Here is a 22,904-nt window from a genome sequence, read left to right on the forward strand (position 1 = left end):
GGAGAGATGGCCTCAGAAGCCAAGCTTGGGAGCCACTCAGCAGCCCCACCCCAGTCCCATTGATGGGCTCGTGATGGGGGTCAAGGGATCTTCCTGGCTGGTGGAGCCAGTGGGTGGTAAGAGTTGGCCTGCTTCCGTCCTGGCTTTTCTGTGGTGACTAGCGGGGAATTCTTGGCTGATTTTTTGCTTCCACTCAGGCTAGTGGGTTTGTGTGTCTTGCAGGAAGGGAAGAAGAAGCCTTAGTGGTGGCCAGGTGCGTTGTGCTGATGAGCCTAACTAGCTAAGCTGCTTGGTGTGAAGTTGTATCGCTTGCACTAGACATTGGAGTACTTGCCCATCAGTGTCCCTATACCTCCTGCCATTGGCCATGGACTCTCAAAGGTGCTGGGGAGGTGGCTCATTCCTTGTAAGGAGGTGGCTACGACTAGACCTTCACCAAGATGGAGGTTTTGCAGGAGCGGAACAGGGAATAACCCTGCCTTGTGTGAAGGTTGTCATATCTCAACAGGAAGTGGACCCAGAGGTTTTTGTAGATGCTTCAGAGGACACAGCTGGTGGTCCCGAAGGTGCTCAGTGCCCTCCCAGCAAGAGGAAGAAGGAGGAGACAGCCGGGTGTGAGGTCATGGACACTGAGCAGGTAGCTTGAGAACACAGTCACCCCCATCCTAGTCTGTGTGCTAGCTACCAAGTGTCATTGCCGCATTCCACGTGCCTGCCCCTAATAGGAGGGAAGAAGGCTGGTGAGCTGAGCCATCGCTGGGTGTGGCAGTGTGGACTCGGCTTGTGACTGAGGAGTTTTGACCAGGCAGGGTCCTAGCTTGGGCTTGGATTGGGAGGGGGCAGTTCTAATCTAAGGTGTCTGAAGGTCAGGGACCAGGTGCACAAGGGGCTTCCCGTACCATGTGTTTGTGTTTGTGTCATCGTGGCAGAACAGTGACGTAGGTAAGCAGGAGAGAAACCCAATGTGACATTTGATTGTTTGAGACACTGGAGACCTTTTGGTTGCAAACCACTGGGCAGCCGGCTAGAACTGGCTAAAGGGAATCTGCTCCGTGTCACTGCTGAGTCCTTTGGTGGGGCTTGATCAGGAGCTGGGACGAAGGGTCCCTCCATGGCTCTCTCTGCTCCAATTTCCTAGTGTTGCCTGCCTCTTAGCCTTCCAATATCTATGTTTAGCCCCCAAGTCCACAGCCACGTACCCATCATGCTCTGCTTAGGGAGTGAGAGATTGCCTCTGGTGCCCTCTACAGAACAAAACAGCTTCCTTCAGACCTAATGAACTATGATTGGGTTGGGAACCTGACCCATGATGGAGCACCAGGCCGTGCAGTAGGAACTGGTGTTCCTTCCGTAAGCTCGTGACCCATGAGGGCTCATTCCAGAGCGGGAGCAGAGCTGTGTTCCCCTGCATCACATGGCTGAGACCAGGGACATGTGGGATTGGGGAGCTGTCACTCTGTTCTGACTCAAACTTGAGATTTGGGTAGGGCTGATATATAGCATGGTGTCCTCTCCTCCTCTTAAGACACAAGAGTCTACAATTGGTGCCTAGGGAAGGTCTGTGGCCTGCTCTGTGGGCAGGTGATCAACCATCATCTGCTCTCTGTACCCATCTGCCTCAGGGCTAACATTTGTCCTAGGGATACCACTAGGTGACAGTTAACGAACTTGCAGACACCTTCTCTTCAGTGATCACTCCATTACCAGAGCTCATCTTTTTTTTTTTTTTTTTTGGTTTTTCGAGACAGGGTTTCTCTGTGTAGCCCTGGCTGTCCTGGCACTCACTTTGTAGACCAGGCTGGCCTCGAACTCAGAAATCCGCCTGCCTCTGCCTCCTGAGTGCTGGGATTAAAGGCGTGCGCCACCACGCCCGGCACCAGGGCTCATCTTACAGGATCCGGCCTCTGCACAAATGGGGAGACCAATCTCAGAAGGCCTTATGCCCTGAGGCTCTGCCAGGAGTCCAGGCCAGAACAAGGCTCAGGTGGTGTCAGTTTGCTCAAAGGAAATGCTGAGGTGAAGGTGCCAGAGCAGAGACAGGGGTTCAGGGCTGCGTGGAAAAAGAGAAGCGGCAACACGATCTTGTCTGTTAGGCAGTCAAGGGCAGGCTTTGTCTTCCTGATGTCCGTCCTGCTCATCCTGCACAGCGCAATTCTAGCTTGGCCCAAAGACCCTCCCTACCTGGCTCCTACTCTTATGTCCCTGAGCCAACCTTGAGATGGAGGATCTGGAGTTGAGTGCGTCTCCACAAATGGTCCCAGTAGCATCTGGGGCCAGCAGGACCCAAGCAGGGAAGGTCTGATTCAGACATGGTGGGAGGTAGGCAAAGTAGGGTGAAGAGGAGCGGGGACTCAGGACTTGACAGTCGGTCAAGGGGCAAAGAGAATGTGGGTGTCAGCAGACTGGTTCTCACTTCTTTCTCCCTTAAATTTATTTTCTGAAAATCCTTTCTCCCCAAACTGACTGTGGACCTGGGAATGACTCTGAACTTGTAATCCCCCTGTCTCTAACTCCCAAGTGTTGTAACTGCTGGGATAACAGGCACACGGCACTATACCCGGGTCATACGGTCCCGGGGACTGAACCCAGGGCCTCCTGTGTTGGTTTCTTCGTTCAGTTAAACATTACTGATGTGCTACATCTCAGGTCTATTTCTGTTTTCTGGCACACAGCCCTGGCTGCTGGTCCTTAGGCCAACAACTCACTCTGTAAGGTGCCTGTGGAGCCTGCTGGCAGGCTCACTTGGGCCTCACCACAGGAGCAGATGCACACCAAGTCTTTGTCTCTTTTTCCCAGATAGTATAGCTCAGAGCCCAGCCACAGCTGTTTGTCTATGGCCTTGTCACACACTGATGGGGTTCAGGGCATCCTGAGGCACTTGATATAGGGACTCCATCAGCCACCCTGGGGTTTTGACAACCTGCTCCTAGGCTTCGGCCAAGTTCCTAAGATGGGAAGCCTTGCCTGGGAGTGAGGGTAAGTCACTCAGCGAGCCAGGGAATACCTGCTTTTCACCCTTGTCTTAGGATTTGCTTTAACCAAGGTGACTCTTATAAGGACAACATTTAACTGGGTCTGGTTCACAGGTTCAGAGGTTCAGTCCATTATCATCAAGGCAGGAACATGGCAGTATCCAGGCATGCATGGGGGCTGGAGGAGCTGGGAGTTCTACATCTTCATCTGAAGACTGGCTCCCACGTGGTTACGAGGCCACGCCCAAAGTGACATACCTACTCTAACAAGGCCACACCTCCTAATAGTGCCACTCCCCGGGCCAACCATATTCAAACCACCGCAACCCTCCTTTTGGTTCACTGCCATTTTGTGCCATGTAGTGCATGGGTGTCGTGTTTGGGAAGCCTGCGAATGTCCACAGGGGGCCCCAGGTGTGTCCCATGAGGAGTGAGTCTGAGTGAGACAGGCTCTGGCAAGGTGGCCCCGCCTCCTGACGTCTCCTCAGCTCTGCCATCCTCTCCCTTCGTTCAGTTCTACTCTGCCCAAGCGAAAGAGGTCGGCTCAGTGGTTAAGAGCACTGTTCTTGCAGAGGACCCGGGCTTGATTCCCAGCACCCGTGTGGAGGGTCACCACTTCCTCGGGTACAGACATACATGCAGGCCAAACTGCCATAGATACAAAAGTGATAAAAAGAAGCTGCGGATGGGGTAGGTCTAAGGCGTGCTGGACAGCCAGCTCTGCCTGCTTGAGGGTTTGTACAGGAGCCTGGAGAGGAGTGCCGGGGTCACGGAGACTCTAAGGAGTAAACAAATATCTCTGTTTAGAGTAAAAAGGAGAAGAGGAGGAGGAAGAAACAGGGCACCATTTCCTCCTCAGAGGCACCGTCCTCTGGCCTCTGGAGTCTGGACATGCCTCCGAGTCCTGGATCTCACAACTCAGCCTTGTCCCAGAACCAAGCCCACCAGGGTGGTGCGGCCAGCCAGCCTGGGCATCCCGTGGACACAGAGAATATACCAATGGAGGACGGCTTCGTGCACACTGAGGGCAGCCGGGGTCAGGCTGCAGAACGCACCCATGCTCAGAGCAACCTTGCTCCCAGTGACCTTGCAGAAGTGAAGGACCTCAATACCTCTAAGCCCTCAGTGGACAAGGGCCTGCCCCTAGATGGGGGCCCAGCCCTTTCTGCCTTCAAAGGCCACCCTAAGATGACTGATGCTTCCCAGAAGGCTCCATTACCTGAGTCTAAGGGGGAGACATCTGGACAAGAGAAGAAAGTGCCGGTGAGTGTGAAACAGACTGGAACATGGCAGCAGGGGATGGGGTACGGGGATGGTCTGTGTTTTGTGGGTCCAATGTCTCCACACTCCCTGGGACTTGCTCCTTGGACAGGGTAGGACAGGGCTCCCCCCTCAGTTACTTCCCTATAGCTGGTGCCTACTGAAGCCAGAGCCAGAGCATTTTGTATCATTGACACCATGACTCAAGGCTTGGATGGTTTCTGTTTCTTCCAGCCAATTGATGCTGCGGCCAGTCCGGTGAAGACAGTTGGGAAAGAAACAGGAGAGGATGTTCGGAAACAGAAACCCTCGCCTGTGAGCCCTGTAGCCTCCAAGGATGGAGACCAGGTAGAGGCTTGGCTTGCTAGGAGGTGTCCAGTAAGGAGGTGTCCACCTCGCAGGGCTCCTCTTGCGTCTTGTGTCAGCATGGCTTCCTCAACCTGTCATGACAGTCCAGTGTTTATGAGGATGTCATGTGCAAGGCAGAGCCTGTCTCCATGGAGCTCCCATGCTAGAGAGAAGCAGGAAGGAAGAAGTTCTCTGAGGAGACATGGGACCAGTCCTGGGAGGGTCCTGGGGGTATGCTGGTTGGTGTCCTGTGAGGAGGTAGCTCCCTCGGCTTGGGTGGCTGGGTGAGACCTGGGGAGGTACTGTGGGAGCAGGAACCAGAAGTGAGGGTTGAGCCATAGACCCTGGAAAGTGCCCTAACAGGGAATGGCACGGACCAAGGTCCTAAGGTAGGATGTGGTGGGCCTGTTCTTAGAGATGAGGGATAGATGGGCTGTGGACAAGGTTGAAGAGAGGGGGGTTCCTGTGTGTCATGGTAAGTACATCAGAAGGCCCTGACAGGTTCTGAGCATGGATGGGCCCTGGCGGATGTGAGACACATATTGTCTTAAGCACTGGGACTTAATTGCTTGTTCCAGGAAACTAAACTCAAAGGCAAGTTGGCCACCCCTGTTAGGAAAAGTAATGAAGGTGGCAACACCCAGCCAGAAGATCAGAGGAAGCCAGGAGAGGGCAGAAACTTTGCAGCAGCTGTGAAAACCCAGCAGGCGGCTGCACCCCAGCAGGCTGCTGCACCAGAGCCTACAAGGTAGGATGCAATGTGCCTGTGTTGTGGTTCTGCCAGCTTCGTGCAGCTCCTGTCCCACCCAGCCTGCATCTCCTGTCAGTGCCCTCCTGGGACACCAGTCCCAAGTCACACGGCTGTCCTAGCCCACTCCACCCCCACTGTCCCTAGCATGCTGGGGCTGGGTGGTGCCTCCTTTCTAGCTGGGAGAAGCAGTGGCTTGCTGTGTCAGTGTGTCTGAGCCTGAATGGCTGGCAAATGTACTTAGGCGTGTTGACCCACAGCAGAGAAATTACGATGCTGTGTGTGCACATGTGTGTGTGCGTGCCTGCATTTGTGCACATGTATGTGTGTGTGTATGCCTGCCTGCATGTGTGCATGCACCCTGGCAGCCAGTGTTTTCATCTTGTTCTTCCCAGTGCGTTTAACCCACGGGATACAGTCACTGTGTACTTCCACGCTATTGTCTCCCGTCACTTTGGATTCAATCCGGAGGAGCACAAAGTGTATGTCAGAGGCGGAGAAGGACTTGGGCAGAAAAGCTGGACTGATGCTTGTGAGATGTACTGCACCCAGTGAGTATCTAGGGCTTGGAGCTGCCGCTGACCCTCACAGGGCATCTGTCAGTAGTCATGTGACAAACGTTGTGTGTACTCCACTCTTCCTTTGCTTTCTTCGCTTTCTTCTTTTTCTTTTGTTTTGGTTTGCTTATTTGAAATACGGTCTCATTCTTCTGCCCTGGTTGGCCTGGAACTCACAATAATCCTCCTGCCTCATCAGCCTCCTGAGTTTGAGATCAGAGGTGTGGACCACCAAGATTGGTGGAAAATAAGTGTTTCTTTTTTAAATTTTTGAGACAGTGTTTTTCTATGTAGCTGTCCTGGAACTCACTCTGTAGACCAGGTTGGCCTCAGACTCATTGAGGCCAGCCTGCATCTGCCTCATGAGTGCTGAGATTAGAGGTGTGAACCACCATTGCCCGGTTTGAAAATGAGTGTTTCAGTTTCCTTCTCCAGCATGCATTTCTTTTTGGGTTCTGGCTGGAAATGCCCTTAAAAATACTATAGCCTTGGGGCTGGGCTTCCATGACGTGTTCTCTGGTAAATTGCTATATTATGTTCCTCCACAGAGACCTGCATGACCTGGGGTCTCTCATCGAGGGCAAAATGGACATTCCCAGACAGAGCCTGGACAAACCCATCCCTTATAAGTATGTCATTCACCGTGGTGGCAAGGATCCTGTGGAATATGAGTTCATCTATGAACAGGCACAGAAGAAAGGAGAACACGTGAATCGTTGTCTGCGAGTCGTCTCTACCTCCTTGGGCAATGGAGGTAAGCTGTCTGAGAACCCTGAGCCGGTCAACTCCCTGGCTGCGTGGGGAGCAGAAGTCAGGATTTGGGTCCTCTGCTTGGCCCTGGCCCCACCTCTGTCTCTTTGATGAGTAAAGTTGCCTTTGCAAGCTGGTTTGACTTACCCCCCCACCCCACCCACCCCACCCCACCCCCGTGTGAAGAAAGCAGGGAAAGGGCTCCTGATAGGAGGAGCTCTGTGGAGCGCTGGCTGGGACCAAGGGTGGGGCAGGAGGGGCAGTGATCTGACTCTTCCAGAACTGACAGAAGGTGGCGTTGAAGGTGCCCTTTCAGAGAAGGGCCAAGAGTCTTTTGTCACTTCCTTTCACTCCCATGTGGTGCTTCTCCGTCTTTATGCCGCTTCCATTTTGCTGGGGTTTTCAGAAGGTCCCTGTGTTCTTCTGCCCACGCCTCTTCAGCCTCACACCCATGTGTCTGTCCTCCTTCCATGGGCCACAGAACCCTTGAGGAATCGCCCAGCCATGTGCTAAATCCCTTTCTTCTCCTTCTGTCAGAGGCCAGAGTCTTGAGTTATTTTCTACTCAGTTCATTGTTTGAGGTGATGAAGCAGTACTTGGTGTGGAGTGTGTGTGTGTGTGTGCTCGCGTGCACGCATGTGTGTTTTTGTGTGTGTGTGTTGGGGGAGGTCAGGGGAGACAGGTGGAGTCCCTGCTGAGCCTCTTCACCAGCCTGTGGCTTTACTCAGTGTAGCCTTTGCTTTTTCTCAGTACTGACAATGGAACTCAGGGTCTCAGCATTTTAAATAACTTTAAAAATATTTTATCACGTTTATTTGTGTGTGTGTTTCTGTGTATGTGTGTTTATACCACAAGAAGCCAGGCCATGCTTGTGGAGGTCAGAGGACAATTTATTAGGAGTGACATCAGGGACCTTTATCAACTGAGTTATCTCCACAGATCCCATAATTTAAAAAAAATGTTTTTTTAAGATCTATGTATTTATTTTATATGAGTAACTGTAGCTATTTTCAGACACTAGGAGAGGGCATGGGATCCCATTACAGATGGCTGTGAGGCACCATATGGTTGCTGGGAAGGGTTGCAGTCGGTGCTCTTAACAGCTGAGCCATCCATCCAGCCCTCCCATATTTTTTGTTTTAAAGACAAGATTTGACTATGTTACCCAGGCTGATCTTTAAATTTTTGTTTCTTTTTTTTTTATTTTTTGAAAGACAGATTAATTTTTTATTTTGTGTGTGTGTGTGTGTGTGTGTGTGTGTGCGTGCGCACATCTGTGAGTGCTTATATATTACAGGGGGGGGACATGGCCAAGGTTAGCAGAGAGCCAAGTCAGACGATGATGGCACAGAGAACACAGTATTCCTCAGACACAGCCGTTTGAAGACTTGGGTCCCCTGAAACCTCTCTGGCACCACTGGCTCAGCCCTGGACTGGCTCTGCCATGCCCACTTCTGGACAAGGACACAAAACTAAACTTCCCTTTGTCCTTTCATTGGGGCCTCTGAGAAAGTCTTGGGTTGGGGTCGGTCTGGCTCCAACGTGTACATGTATGTATATCTGTATCACATGTGTGCCCAGAAGCCAGAAGAGGGCATCAGATCCCCCAGAACTGGACAATGCAGGCTGTTGTGAGCCATCACGTGGGTGCTGGGAGCCGAACCACAGTCCTCTGCTAGAGCAGCCAGCAAGCGCCCTTGCCTTTATTTTTTTTAAGATTGGCCTTGGCCGTTTAGTCAAAGATCACCGGCATTGCTGGTGCGCTTCTTTCTTTCCTCCCGTGTGTATATGGTGCAGGCGATCTGGGGCTTTTATGTGCTAAAGCAGCCACTCTACCAGTGAGCTCCATGCCCAGCCCAGCCCAGGGTTCCCACTGCTGACTTTGCGCTGCACAGGTACATGCCTGTGCTAGCTGATCGTGAGCGCATCACGTGGGTTTTCCCTTCGTCCTGCCTCTAGTTGTTGTTCTCTTACACTCTGCCTTCTAGGGGAGGCCAGGTTTCAGGGATTTAGAGCTCACTCATGTAAAATGAATGAAATATTCTGTATGTATTAATTAAAGCTGGGAGTTAATACTGCTGTAGTTATTCCTTAACTGGCTAGTTCCCCAAATAGCCACACAGACCTTTTAATATTTCAGAGCTGAGGCCTTACCTGGGCAGACACTCAGCTAGGTCAGATAAGTCAACCTGACACCTAGCCCCATCCAAGCTAGGCGGCTAGCCATACCCTCCAGGCCCATAGCTCCTCATCTCCCAGTGACAAAGCCCTTCTTCTTTCTTCTTTCCAGAGTTCCTATCTCCCTCCTAGGAAGTCTGATCACCTCTCTCTACTGCTCAATCACAGGCTTTAACTTTTTTTTTTTTGGTTTTTCCAGACAGGGTTTCTCTGTTCTCTGTGTAGCCCTGGCTGTCCTGGAACTCACTCTGTAGACCAGGCTGGCCTCAAACTCAGAAATCCACCTGCCTCTGCCTCCCAAGTGCTGGGATTAAAGGCATGCACCACCACCGCCCAGCAGGCTTTAACTTTTTATTGACCAATTAATTTGGGAAGGAAGGTTTACATAGCAAAAGCTGATGTGCCCCAATTCCCTCTTGGGGCAACCACATCTATTAGTTCAGAATTTAGCACTTGAATGCATTTAGCAGCACCAGGCCAACCCCAACACCCATCCTTCTGTCCCCTCAGACTGGCATCAGTATGATGACATAATCTGCATGAGGTCCACTGGGTTGCTCCAGCAAGCCAAGAACCGCATCCTCGATAGCACAAGAAAGGAACTGGTGAAAGGGAAGAAGCAGGCTGCTGTGGTCATGCTTGACCGTATCTTCAGCGTGCTTCAGCCCTGGAGTGACATCAACCTGCAGAGTTTCATGACTCAATTCCAGCAGTTTTACTTGGTGGTCCGAGAGCCCATGATTCATGATGGCCGTGCAAGGAAATGGACAAGTCTGCAATATGAGGAGAAAGAGGTACCCACTCCCCACTGGTACCAGCAGCTCTGGAGTAGACAGTGTCCCTTGACCAACTAGAGGCTAGTTGACCCCTGCACTGAGTGGGCCGAGTACAGATTGGGGCAGGAGGACCTTCTGCCCTCCTCCTCAGGGATTTCCTCTGTGCACTGCCTCCAGGATTTGTCCTGATCTCTCAGAAAGGGCAGGCTCCTCTTTACACCTTTCCTATGCTTTGGTGTGGCTGTCTCTAGGATACCACCTCCACACATTCCCGAGCTGCAGGCCTGGGACTGAGCACCTGTGTGCTTCAGTGGTGTAGAAGGGGAGAGGCAAGTGCTCCTGGGCGTGCTCCCTGCTCTAGTGTCTCTGTCCCTGGCACAGTCACCCCACCTCTGAGTGTGCCCTGCATGCTCACACGTCCTTCCCTCCTGGGACCAGATTTGGATGAACCTGTGGGAACACGTGAAAAAGCAGATGGATCCATTCCTGGAAGGAAAGAGTGGGGAGTCTCTGCCTGCCAACTGCCCTGTGAGGAGTAAGCTGACGTTGGGCCTGAGCATCCTTTTCATGGTGGAAGCAGCTGGATTTACTGTACCCAGAAAGGACTTGGACGCGCTGTGCTATCTCCTCATTCCGAGTGCTGGCTCACCAGAAGCCCTCCACGGCGACCTGAGCCCTGTCCTCCGCATTTGTCAAAGGTATTTCCTATTTCTTTTTTTTTTTTTTTTTTTGAGATAGGGTTTCTCTGTATAGCCCTGACTGTCCTGGAACTCACTCTGTAGACCAGGCTGGCCTCGAACCCAGAAATCTGCCTGCCTCTGCCTCCCAGGTTCTGGGATCAAAGGCGTGCCCGGCTCCTATTTATTTCTTATCTTATGTGTCTGGGTGATTCAACTGCATGTACATTTGCACACCGTGTGTATGCCTGGTGCCCACAGTGGCTGGAAAAAGGTGTTGGATCTCCTGGAAATGGTTACAGACAGCTGTGAGCCCCAGATCCTCTGCAAGAGAAATAGTGCTCTTAGCTGTGGAGCCTTCTCTCCAGCCCCAGTATCATTACTTTTTTTTTTTTTTTGTAAGTAGCCCAGGCTGCTCAGACTCAAGAGATGTCTGCCCTAAGCTTGCTGAGTGCTGGGCTTTGGGTGTGAGTTGGGCGTCATGGAGCTTTGGGTAGTGCATGTTGCATGTCTGTAGTCCCAGATACCTGGCAGGCTGAGGTGAGGGAATCCTTTGAGCCCATGAATTTGAAGCCAGTCTAGGCATCTCAGTCAGGGGAACATAGAGTACAAGATGAATTCTCAGTGCTTGCCTGGGCGTCTCAGCGTCTACGGAAGCTGGGATGTGTTTCCTGGGCTCTCCCTGGGCCACTCGGACTAGGAAGCTTGTTAACAGCACATTTGGAGGTGACCCCCCCCCCCTTGAGCACAGTGACCCCGGCTTGGGCTTTCACAGCATCCCTTGAGGCTGGTTTGATAAGACTTGAAAGTCACATCAGACGGCCTTCCCTGGGCAGCCCTTGCTTGGCTTCCTGTGTTTTAGACATTCCCTCAGCTGTGCAGTGTAGGTGAGGACTCTGGTAGGAATCTGCTCTGGGGATTCGTTGAGGGTTGCTTTAGGAGTGGGGCTGGAATACCCTGTCTTTCTTATGACAGAACCATGTCCTGGTGTGGACCCTGTCCAGTCATGCACAGTGTACCTTGGGCTCTGTAGGTGGTGGTCATACACCACTGGGCCCATCCTCCCCTCACCGACTCCTTCATTCCCTTCTAGATGGCGTATATACTTGACAAACCTATGCCTCAGGTGCATAGACGAGAGGTGTGACCGTTGGCTGGGCATCTTACCTCTCCTGCACGCCTGCATGCAGAAGTCTCCACCCAAGAAGAACTCCAAGAGCCAGCCCGAGGACACCTGGGCAGGCCTTGAAGGAATCTCCTTCTCAGAGTTTCGGGACAAAGCACCCACTAGGTAAGCTGAAGAGCTGCACCTCTGACACCAATCCCAGATCCCCAGGCTGCACATGCACTGACCCTGTTCCCACCCCCCCGAGGACAGCAGGAACAAGGGTCCTTCACCATCAGCATAGTTACGAAGAACAATTTGACTGTCAGCAGCCCGGAGCTGGGGGTGGCGTACATTTCAGTGCCAATGACAACACGGGTGCTTTGTGTGCTTTAGGACCTGCTGAAGCCTTCACTCCTAGCACTTGGGAGGCAGAGGCCAGAGGCCAGAGGCCAGAGGCCAGGGGCAGAGGCCAAGGGCCAGGGGTCAGGGGCCAGGGGCCAGAGGCCAGAGGCCAGAGGCAGAGGCCAGAGGCCAGGGGCCAGGGGCCAGGGGCCAGGGGCCAGAGGCAGAAGCAGAAGCAGAAGCAGAGGCAGGTGGATCTCTGGGGGCGAGGCCACCCTTGAATACAGAGTGCGTACCAGGACAGCCAGAGACATGCAGAGAAACCCTGTCTTGAAAAACAACATAACAATCAAACAAAAAGAGTTCCATAGGAAAATTAGATTCAAGGTATCAAATCTATACTTTTTTCTTTGACGAGCATGCACATGCATGCGTGCATTAATTTCATATATCATATGGTAAGTTTATGGCAGTGGGGGTAGAATTTGAAGTTTTTGAGAAGCCTGTGACACTAAGTAGAACTTAGAAGAAAAAGTGTATTTTTACAACATCTCCCCCGGCCTGTTAGGAAGCACCATCACTGCTGCCGGCTGCTTGCACTTGGATCCTTATTTTCAGCTTCCAATTTCCATAAGTTACTGAGTATAGGTTATTTGATAAAACAGAAGGTAAGACCTCAAGTGATCCTGAGCACAGTCAACTGTTAACTCCACTTAGCCTTGCAGACCCCTGGTCAGGGATGGGTGTAGCTCAGAGAGTGACAAACATCGTCTGTACTCTGTGTGGGAGGTGGCCAGCTGCGGCACATTGGAGAGTAGCATTATGGAGGAAGTCCCACATCCCCTGCCAAGATGCCCAGGGTACTGTCTGCTTCAGCCAGAGGAGGTGGCTGCTGTCTTTCCCAGAACTTTAGGAATAACAGCAGCATGTTGTGTTGTGGCGCATCATGGTGAACCTTGGCCTCTGGGGTGGTGGCTTTGGTGGAGTCTTGGGTAGAAACGTGTACAGGGGTCAGGACCATGACCACCTTACAGTGTGTGGTGACATCCAGTGGTGGTGGTGTGGGGCTAAGAACCAAGACAGTTGTTGGATTGGAGCCTGATGCAGGCTGACCACAGCGACAGGGATGAGCAGTCACCCTGGGCTCTTGGGTCTCAGTTTCTGCCAACTGAATCCACACAAAGCTTGCTGCTCCATCCAGTTCTGCCCCTGATATGGTACAGGATGAAGCAGAGAGCCCCTCATGGTCTGGAGGGAATCATCCAGTCTTCAGGGGTACCTTGACACTTGTTTCCCATGAAGCATTGCAACCCTTCAGATCAGAGCCTGCTGTCCTGACTGCTGCCGTCTCACCGTGCCGTGTGTTGCCTTTCCCCAGGAGCCAGGCCCTCCAGTTCATGCAGAGTAAGATGGCCCTGCTGCGCGTGGATGAGTACCTCTTCCGCTCCTGGCTCAGCGTGGTCCCTCTTGAAAGCTTATCTTCCTACTTGGAGAACTCCACAGACTACCTGAGTGATGTGCCCGCGCGGGTCCTGGACTGTTTGCAAGGGATTTCATACCGTCTTCCAGGGCTAGGGAAGATCTCAAACCAGAACATGGAGGTGTGTTGTGGGGACAGGTTAGCAAGTGCTGGCTTAGGAAGAACAGGTTAACTGCCACAGGGCGGGGAGCACTCAGTGGTAGAGCAAAAGCCCGAATCTCATCCTTAGCACCACAAGCCTAAGGAAAGAGAGGTGAGTGAGTGAGGAGTGAAAATACACACACACACACACACACACACACACACACACACACACACACACACACACAGAGAGAGAGAGAGAGAGAGAGAGAACAGGTTAACTGCCACAGGGCGGGGAGCACTCAGTGGTAGAGCAAAAGCCCGAATCTCATCCTTAGCACCACAAGCCTAAGGAAAGAGAGGTNCCACAAGCCTAAGGAAAGAGAGGTGAGTGAGTGAGGAGTGAAAATACACACACACACACACACACACACACACACACACACACACACACACACACGAGAGGGGTGAGGTGGGGGTGGCGTGTAGATTTAGTCAGATGTAATGACATTGGTTCTGCTAGGTGTGGTGATGTTCCCTGTGGGCAAAGGTTGGTTTGCCTGAGTTTATCAATAGCTTTTTCAACTTCTATCTTAATTTCTTTCAACAGCTGTGCTTGGTGGAACTCTAAGGCAGGGTGGGTGTGACCTGAGATACACATAGAGCATGGGTCTATCGGGCTGGGTGACGGTCCATTTGGTAAAGTGCCTGCCTGCCACACAAGCTTGAGGATCTGAATGAATGGAGCCACACTGACTCCCAGCACACTGTGGCCTGCACTTACAGGGGGCAGATCCTTGCTTACTATCCAGCTACTTAACTGGTGATTTCGAAGCTAAGGAGAGATGTTGTCTCAGAAGCAAATGGATGGCTTCTGAGTAAACACAGTCTACTACACACGTGTGCACACACACACACACACACACACCGGCATGCTCAGAAAACAGCAAGCTGGGCAATTTTGTATTGTGACTTTACTAATGTGAGGCGGAAGAGTAGCTGTTTGGAATCAATCAGTGCTCTGTGTGTCCAGAGGCCTTTCTTTTCTTGGCTCAATCTCCACAAACACAGCCACGTCAAGATTACATCCTCCCTTCTCTTCACTGTCTTAGGATGTCGAGAACATCTTTAAAATGCTGATGCACCTTGTGGACATTTATCAGCACAGGTAAGTAGGGAGGCCAAGGGCAGCTTTGTCTTCCACACAGCTCTGGGAGGAATGGTGGCTGTCCCTGCTGGCCACAGCTTCCTGCACACATGCTGCCTCACTGGGGAGATTGTAAAGCAACACCACACTTTCCAAGCTATGAAGCGCTGTGTGTCCAGCTCTGGCTGATCAAGGTTTGCCCCTGCTCCATTTGCTGTGTGTCCCTTCACTGTACTTCCCGAGTCCTGGCTTCCATCTGGAGGCAATCAGGAGTTTGGAGAAGGCAAACGTGATCGTATGACTTCCTATTCCCTTGGCTCTGACCAGGAGCCGAGCACAGGCAGCGGGAGGAAGGGTGTGTTCTCTCTCACTGTTTGAGGGCTACAGTCCACACCGGTGGGGAAGCCCTGGCAGGGGAGCAGGAAGCAGGTCTCGAGCTGCATCTGAAGTCAGCAAGTGGGGAGAGACCAGTGCTGATGGTCAGATTTGTCTGCTTTGACTTCAGCCTGCAGCTGTCATGAGTTGGAGTCACAGACATTTGTTCTGTGGGGACCCAGACTTTAAGTCCTCTGATAGTACAGCAAGTGCTTTTGACTACTGAGCCCTTTCTCCAGCCTCCACCCCCTTTTTCTTTTGCAAACTGAGGATTGAAACCCAGCGTGTCAGGCATGCTGAGTAGTTAAACCCCTGCTTGCCCCGTGTGCAAACACACTCAGTAAACACGAACCAGCACGTGTAGGCCAGGAGACACCCCACACAGAGGACCCGCTCTTTTTAATTTAACCTTTTTCTTCCCCTCTTCCCTATTCTCATTTCTCACCTATTTCTTTCTTTTTTTTTTTTTTTTAACTATGAATGACACTTTATTCAGTCATTTTCTTTACAACTGAAACTCTGGGAATTCAAAATTAACATCCTTGCCTGTGAGCTTCTTGTACACGCCAGAAAAAGTTTCAACCTTGTGTTCCACGTTGTTCTGCTGTGCTTTGTCTAAGTGAACTTTTATGAGCCGGCTGCCATCCAGTTTCACACGGATCCTCTTACCCACAATTTCACTTGGGAAGACTAAGTCCTCAAGGATGGCGTCATGCACTGCTGTCAGGGTGCGGCTTCTGGGGCGCTTCTGCTTATTTTTCGTACGGCTTTTCCGGGTTGGCTTGGGCAAAATCCTCCTCTGAGCAATGAAGACCACGTGCTTGCCACTGAACTTCTCCAATTCACGAACTAGCCGGACTTGGATTTTCTGGAAAGATTTAAGCTGAGGAACTGGTACAAAAATTATGATAGCTTTCCGACCACCACCAACTTCAATTTCCTTGGCTGCGGTGATGTTGAGTTCCCGCAGCTGTGCCTTGAGATCGGAGTTCATCTCCAGCTCGAGCAGCGCCTGAGAGATGCCAGACTCGAACTCGTCCGGCTTCTCGCCATTGGGCTTCACGATCTTGGCGCTCGAGCTGAACATGGCTTCGCCCTGACGGATCGCCGGCTTAGAAAGACATTTCTCACCTATTTCAATGATTTCTCTGTACTTTTTTGGGTAGGATCTTTGGGGAGAACCTGCTACAGATCTACTTGACTGAGTGTTTGATCCTCCATGAAACTGTCTGCAACATCACAGCTAACCACCAGTTCTTTGAGATTCCTGCCCTGTCTGCTGAGCTTATCTGTAAACTGCTTAAGCTCAGTCCTCCAGGGGTGAGTGGGACTTGTTTGTCTGACACTGTATTGGAGGTGTAGGCTTCCGGTAACCTCAATTTGAAAGGGAATCCGAGCTGATTCAGCCATGAGGGAGTTGACTGAGGCTCTGCTCCAGCTGAGCTCTCTCTGGGCTGGAGGCAGTTCTGGGGCTTGGGTTGGAGGGAGAGAGGGAGGCAGTAGGCCAGGCTTCTGATGTCCAAGGGCAAGCTAAAGAGCAGAACCCCACTGTTAACTGGGTACTTCTTTCCCACTGTTGACAGAACACACTGGGGACCATCCTACCCTGAGCACAGGTCCACTCCTTGTTTTCCCCTTGGGAACTTTCTTTATATTTAAGTTAAACTGAGGAACAAAATTGGTGTCCCTAGAGGTGGCCCAGTACACCTGTACCTTCACCAGCTTGCAGTCCTCTGTGCTTGCCGGAGAGAGCTGCATTCCCTGGCTGCCTCCTCAGATCTTCCTACCTCTCTTTGAACTTGATTCTTTTTTTTTTTTTTTTTTTTGGTTTTTCGAGACAGGGTTTCTCTGTGTAGCCCTGGCTGTTCTGGAACTCACTCTGTAGACCAGGCCTCGAACTCAGAAATCCGCCTGCCTCTGCTGGGATTAAAAGCGTGCACCACCACGCCCGGCTTCTGAACTTGATTCTTCTTGTTATCTTCAGTTGCCTTGTGCAGCTGAGATAGTGTTCTCTCATTGTTGTGGGTCACTCCCCCACCTGAGTCTGTGCACCTCCATTTGGAAATGCTAGCGGACTTTTTCACTGTCGCTTTCTTCACAAACACAACTCTGACTTTATCGATGGGAGATAGTTAAATGTATATTTTAATGTTATTCCTTTTAGTTTTTCTTCACAAAATTTATACTGCGTGTATGTATGCATGTGTATGCATTTGCTTGTGCACGCATGCGTGTATGTGAGGAAGACCCAGACAGAGACACAGAGCCAACACCATGGTGTGGGTCTGGAAGTCAGGACTACTTGTAAGAGTCAATTTTCTTCTTCCATCATATGGGTTCTGGGGATCAGACTCAGGCCATCAGGATTGATGGTGACTATAGATTTTGAAATTGTGTCCACAGCATACTGACGAGGGGCTGGCCGAAAAATCTTATGAAGACTTGGTGACAAGCACCCTTCAGGAGGCCCTGGCCATCACAAGAAACTGGCTGCGCAGCTTGTTTAAAAGTCGCATGCTCTTCAGCTCAGCCTCTGTCCGACTTATCTATTCTGAAGAGATGGCGGTAAGCCTTCCCGGGAGCTACAAAGCTGCCAAAGGCATATAGGTGTGGACATAAGGGACTGGGGACCATCACTACTGATCAAGAGCTGTGATCATGGCCTGAACTCTAGCCAGGGAGTTCCTTCTGTAAAGAAGGGACCTTGACAACCCATGGCCTGATGGGAAGTGATGCTGGGCCTGGCTGGTCCCCTTGCTGTGAGGTGATGGAGGTACAGTGTCAGGAATGCTGCTTACAGCTGGGGATGTGGGAGGCCATGTTGGAGCTGTAAGCTAGGTGTGTGACATCGAAATGGATGGCAGAGGGTAGAAAGGAAGTTCTGTGGGGAAAAAGCCAGATGTGCCTGCAGAAAGGCTGTCCTGCAGATGGGCTTGGGTTTGGGCAGCTGCTGGGTTCACCACCTGGAAGTGTTCCAGAAGCACATGGTGCCTGCAGGTAATATGACAGTCACAGGTATGAGAAGCACATGGTGCCTGCAGGTAATATGACAGTCACAGGTATGAGAAGCACATGATGCCTGCGGCTAATATGACAGTCACAGGTATGAAAGGTTCATCCTGAGCTGGCAAAAGGAAACGTGCAGAAAAGGTAGAGACCCTCTACCCAAAGCCTGGAGATTAGGTTTTAGTCAGTTTTTCAGTCCTGACACTTGTGTAAGATGTGACCAAGGACTGGGGAATCAGGTAGAGCCCTGTGGCTGTCCCGGCTATCTCGGCAGCACCGTGTAATGCAAAAGTGACTGTATTTTGAAAAGAATACACTGAAGGCTTTCTAATATCTAATTCTGTATTAGTGCATAAGTGGAGTGAGCTTATCTGTACTTTTGTTTTGTTTTTTAGTTCTCTTAGTGGCAGGGTTTTTTTTTTGTTTTGTTTTGTTTTGTTCTGTTTTGGTTTTGTTTTTTGTTCATTTATTCTTTTGTTTTTTTTTCGAGACAGGGTTTCTCTGTGTAGCCCTGGCTGTCCTGGAACTCACTCTGTAGACCAGGCTGGCCTCGAACCCAGAAATCTGCCTGCCTCTGCCTCCCAGGTTCTGGGATCAAAGGTGTGCGCCACCACTGCCCGGCTTTGTTTTTTTAAAGTTATAACTGTCCTGGAATTTGCTGTGTAGCCCAGATTGGCCTTGAACTCACAGAGATTCTCCTGCCTCTGCTTCCTCAGCACGGGGAGTAAAGGTGGGTGCCGTCACACCCAGTGTTCTGTATTCTTTTATGGAAGACACATGTATCTGCTAGTGTCCCTGTCTGAAACTTTTCAGAATGAGCATTGGGGGAGACCCTTTCTAAACAAAGAGCAGTGACACACTGGGAGGGTGGTGGTGGCCCTGACACACCAGTGACATAGTTCAACAGTGACAGTGAGGATCCGAGAGCCGTATTGTTCTTGAGGCCTGGTGCTCTTAGCTCTTTATACTGCTATAATAGCACGCACCTGCCTTTTCTCTCAAGACAGGGTCTTCCTGTGGTGTCCAGGTCAGCCTCAAAACTCTTGGACTTCAGTGATCTTCCTGCTTCCAATCCCCACGTATGCAGGACCACAGATTGGCATACTGTGCCTGGCTGTCAGTTTGCTTTTCTTTCCTACCTTGTGGATGTCACTCTAATTTTGCAGGTCTGGCGACGGCTGGTGGAAATCAGCTTCCCAGAGAAGCATGGCTGGAAGGGATCATTGCTGGGAGACATGGAAGGGAGGCTCAAGCAGGTACCTGACGTCAGGGCACTCTTCCTGGGAGACAAAGGACTGTAGAGGAGGCCAGCCACCTAACGTATACAGCAGTTGTGAGTGGTGCACTTGAGTGTCAAGGCTCATGGTGGTGAGGCAGCCATGACTTTAGACATGTTTCTGATTTGGTCACTGACTTTTGATTTCAGAAGAACAAATGTCAAAGTTCTTTTGTGATGGCCTTAGAAGACTAAAGACAGGGTTTTGTCATGATGGAGATCCTAATCATATACAGGGAAGTCCTCTTGCACTCTTGCAGACACTGCATTGGGCAGTTAATAGAAACAGCTTCAATGGAGGGACACACACACACACACACACACACACACCACGTTCTTCAGTGTGAATAATGAAGGCTTCTGACATGGAAAATCAGTTTTTAATTTTTAGGTTTTTTTTTTTTTTTTTTTTTTTGAGACAGGGTTTCTCTGTGTAGCCCTGGCTGTCCTGGAACTCACTCTGTAGACCAGGCTGGCCTCGAACTCAGAAATCCGCCTGCCTCTGCCTCCCGAGTGCTGGGATTAAAGGCGTGCACCACCACGCCCGGCAATTTTTAGTTTTTTTAAAGATTTATTTTTTTTTAAAGATACACACACACACACACACACACACATTACATATATATATATATAAGTACAGTATAGCTGACTTCAGAGACACCAGAAGAGGGCATCAGATCCCATTACAGATGGTTGTGAGCTACCATGTGGTTACTGGGAATTGAACTAAGGACCTCTGGAAGAGCAGTCAATGTTCTTAACCACTGAGCCATCTCTCCAGCCCTTGAAAATCATTTTTTAATATGATAATGAATGTTTTATCCAAATCTTAGGAAAATGGCTTATATTTTAAAATATACCTGTTTTTACAAGCACTGGTGCTGGCAGGTTTTTGCTTTGCGCAGAGTGGGACAAAGGGCTCTACAAGTTTTGGGTTTTTGAAATGGCCTCACTCTATTCCAGGCTGGCTTCAAGCTCCCAGCAATTCCTCCTGCTGTGGCCTCTCAGGTTCTGGGACAGCAGGCCAGAGCCACCATGTGGCGCTACAGACACTCTTTTCCTTGGATAGCTTGTGAACTTGCACAGTATGTGTGCTCACAGAGACAGTGAAGACCCAGGGTGTTCCCTTGGGGTGTAGAAGTGAGGTACCCTGCAGCCCTCATTCCTCCCTCCTTGTCTGCAGGAGCCTCCCCGTTTGCAGATCTCCTTCTTCTGCAGCAGTCAGTGTCGTGACGGAGGACTCCATGACAGTGTGTCGAGGAGCTTTGAGAAGTGTGTCATCGAGGCTGTGAGCTCTGCCTGCCAGGTCACTAGTCTTTCCTGCATGGGTTTACAGGGGGGTTCTGATGTGGCCTGTCAAGGTCTGCTTAAGCCTGCTTGTTCTGAGACCCTACTGCATTGGCTCACCCTCCTTTGTGCCTAGAGACAAGCATATGCTAAGATCCAGTATTCGCTTCCAACTGCTTGAGAAATAGCATGGTTTCCTCTTCTCTGGGCTGTTAGGTGTCACTCAGAACCACAGCTGCTAGGCTAGGCGTGGTGGCACGTGCCTTTAATCCTAGTATTTGGGAGACAGAAGCAGGTGGGTCCCTGAGATCAATACCAGCCTTGTCTATGTAGCCAGGGTCAGGCCAGTCAGGGCTACATGGTGAGACTTTGAATCTCAAAACAAAACCAAAAGAAGCTTCTTGGCCGCCTGCACAGACCCTGCCCAGCCATCTCCCCAGCTGAGCATCAGTTACCCCTGCCAGGCCATCTCCCCAGCTGAGCATCAGTTGCACCCCTTGAGCAGCACTGCCGGTTTGTGTGACCCTGTGAGCAGCACTGCCGGTCGCTCTGCCTGCCTCAGTTCCATCCCCATGAGCAGCACTGCTGGGTTGTGTAACCCTGTGAGCAGCACTGCCGGTCGCTCTGCCTGCCTCAGTTCCATCCCCATGAGCAGCACTGCCGGTTTGTGTAACCCTGTGAGCAGCACTGCCGGTTGCTCTGCCTGCCTCAGTTCCATCCCCATGAGCAGCACTGCCGGTTGGCCTGCCTGCCTCAGTTCCATCCCCATGAGCAGCACTGCCGGGTTGTGTTCCTCTCTGTTGATTCTTGCTTCTTCGGTGGTGGAGACGGAGACAAGGGCCAGGCTTGTGAGCAAGCCCCATGCTCCAGGGTCAGGAGTGAGGTAAAGGGCCAGTTTGTGTATGTGGAGAGCTAGCTTCCTAGGATCATTTGTCAGAGAGCTTGCGCTGTGCAAATGACTGGCCCCAGCACCTTGTCAAAATCCTGCTGGCAGTGTGTGAGGAGAGGGTTCCAAGAAATGTTACTGTTACACTTTTTACTTAACAATTTGGTGTGCCTGTGTGTTTGTGTGTGTATGTGTGCATGCGTGTGCAAGCATGTGTGCCTGCGTGCCTGCCAGCCATGGCCCATGTGCATGGAGATCAGACGGTATCTCTTGGTGGCTAGTTCTCTCCTTCCATCTTGTGGGACACAAGGGAAGAACTCATGCTCTGAAGTTTGGCAGAGGCACTTTTACTCACTCAGCCATCTCTCTGGCCTGCACTTTCTTACTTCTATTCTATGTTTTGTGTGTGTGTTGAGTGGTATAGAACATTGAACCCGGCTTTACACACAGTAGGTAAGCATTTAGCCATTGTTTTATACCCCATTAAGACATTTTCCTTTTGAGGCTCTGTGAACTACTTTGAGTACATGTCAAATATTATTGAAAACTTAAAAAGAAAAAAAATATAAAAAAGTTGCAGTTAGGGCTGGTGAGATGGCTCAGTGGGTAAGAGCACCCGACTGCTCTTCCGAAGGTCCAGAGTTCAAATCCCAGCAACCACATGGTGGCTCACAACCATCCGTAACGAGATCTGGCGCCCTCTTCTGGAGTGTCTGAAGACAGCTACAGTGTACTTACATATAATCAATAAATAAATCTTTAAAAAAAAAAGTTGCAGTTAAAACAGAGAAGCACAAAACCACACAGTGAAAGTAAGCAGCTCTGGAGTATGGACTCAGCGGACTTGTCGGCAGTCAGCGCGGAATGGCTGCGGGCCGTGGAGCTTCCACTGGACCCTGAACTGGAGAGACAGCAGGCTTCCTATCCTCTTCTGTAACTAGCCCATCACCTGCAGTCAGTCCTCCAAGGATAACTTAGGAAAAGATTACTTTTTAAGATGAGGTCTTAAGTGTGTGAGGAGAGGGCTCTCAGTTAGCCTGGGCTTGGCCTTGCATTTTCTGTGTAGCTGGCCTACAACTTCCGCTTTCCAAATGCCAGGATTATCAATAAGTACCACCATACGCAGTTTTCATGTTTCTCTTATTTCAAAACAAACTAATAAGACATTACTATGTCTTGTTTGACTCTTTTTTTTTTTTTAATAGTCTCAGACCAGTGTGCTTGAGGGACTCTCCTGTCAAGACTTGCAGAAATTTGGAACCCTCTTGTCTGCCGTGATAACCAAGTCATGGCCTGTGCATAACGGGGAGCCTGTGTTTGACGTGGATGAGATCTTCAAATACCTTCTCAAGTGGCCAGATGTGAGGCAGCTCTTCAAACTGTGTGGTATGTTCTGGTGTTTGTGGGGAGCTTGGGGAGGGTGGTGTCCTGGCCTGGACATTTCAGCTGCCATGTGCTGATCAGGGAGAGTGGAGGGACCTGCACAGGCAGGGTTGCTCTTTTAGATCCTGTCATGGTAAGGTGCTGGGTTTGGCACTAAAATCCTAGGTCAGGTTGTAAGTCTCAGTTTTGCCGGATCTTGAAAAGCTCAAACAGAGAGCCCCTCATGGTCGGTGAGGTGTGAGGCAAAAAAGTGTTACTGCTGAGGTG

The 22,904-nt window shown here is 50.8% G+C and overlaps 1 protein-coding gene and 1 pseudogene across 7 annotated transcripts in view; one reads left to right on the forward strand and one right to left on the reverse strand.

The window, feature by feature from the left end:
• Rnf213 (ring finger protein 213) overlaps nucleotides 1-22,904 on the forward strand; it is a 103,213-nt gene that overhangs the window by 14,579 nt on the left and 65,730 nt on the right. For 4 of the 6 annotated variants that reach the window (XM_029483690.1, XM_029483686.1, XM_029483687.1 and 1 more), the window contains exons 4-19: nucleotides 509-637; nucleotides 3,780-4,235; nucleotides 4,467-4,580; nucleotides 5,159-5,328; nucleotides 5,724-5,879; nucleotides 6,434-6,639; nucleotides 9,324-9,607; nucleotides 10,028-10,287; nucleotides 11,360-11,557; nucleotides 13,095-13,317; nucleotides 14,390-14,445; nucleotides 15,966-16,119; nucleotides 17,203-17,364; nucleotides 18,972-19,061; nucleotides 20,265-20,387; nucleotides 22,460-22,640. In XM_029483690.1, coding sequence (XP_029339550.1) covers nucleotides 509-637; nucleotides 3,780-4,235; nucleotides 4,467-4,580; nucleotides 5,159-5,328; nucleotides 5,724-5,879; nucleotides 6,434-6,639; nucleotides 9,324-9,607; nucleotides 10,028-10,287; nucleotides 11,360-11,557; nucleotides 13,095-13,317; nucleotides 14,390-14,445; nucleotides 15,966-16,119; nucleotides 17,203-17,364; nucleotides 18,972-19,061; nucleotides 20,265-20,387; nucleotides 22,460-22,640 — 2,962 coding nt within the window. The remainder of the gene's footprint in view (nucleotides 1-508; nucleotides 638-3,779; nucleotides 4,236-4,466; nucleotides 4,581-5,158; nucleotides 5,329-5,723; nucleotides 5,880-6,433; nucleotides 6,640-9,323; nucleotides 9,608-10,027; nucleotides 10,288-11,359; nucleotides 11,558-13,094; nucleotides 13,318-14,389; nucleotides 14,446-15,965; nucleotides 16,120-17,202; nucleotides 17,365-18,971; nucleotides 19,062-20,264; nucleotides 20,388-22,459; nucleotides 22,641-22,904) is intronic. The other 2 variants (XM_021176343.2, XM_029483689.1) reach the window with 1 other exon arrangement.
• LOC110304764 lies at nucleotides 15,273-15,927 on the reverse strand (annotated as a pseudogene). Its single transcript, XR_002379103.2, has one exon. The product of XR_002379103.2 is annotated as a 40S ribosomal protein S7 pseudogene (transcript).

The sequence above is a fragment of the Mus caroli genome, chromosome 11 (genome assembly GCF_900094665.2).
Source record: "Mus caroli chromosome 11, CAROLI_EIJ_v1.1, whole genome shotgun sequence".
NCBI lineage: Eukaryota > Metazoa > Chordata > Mammalia > Rodentia > Muridae > Mus > Mus caroli.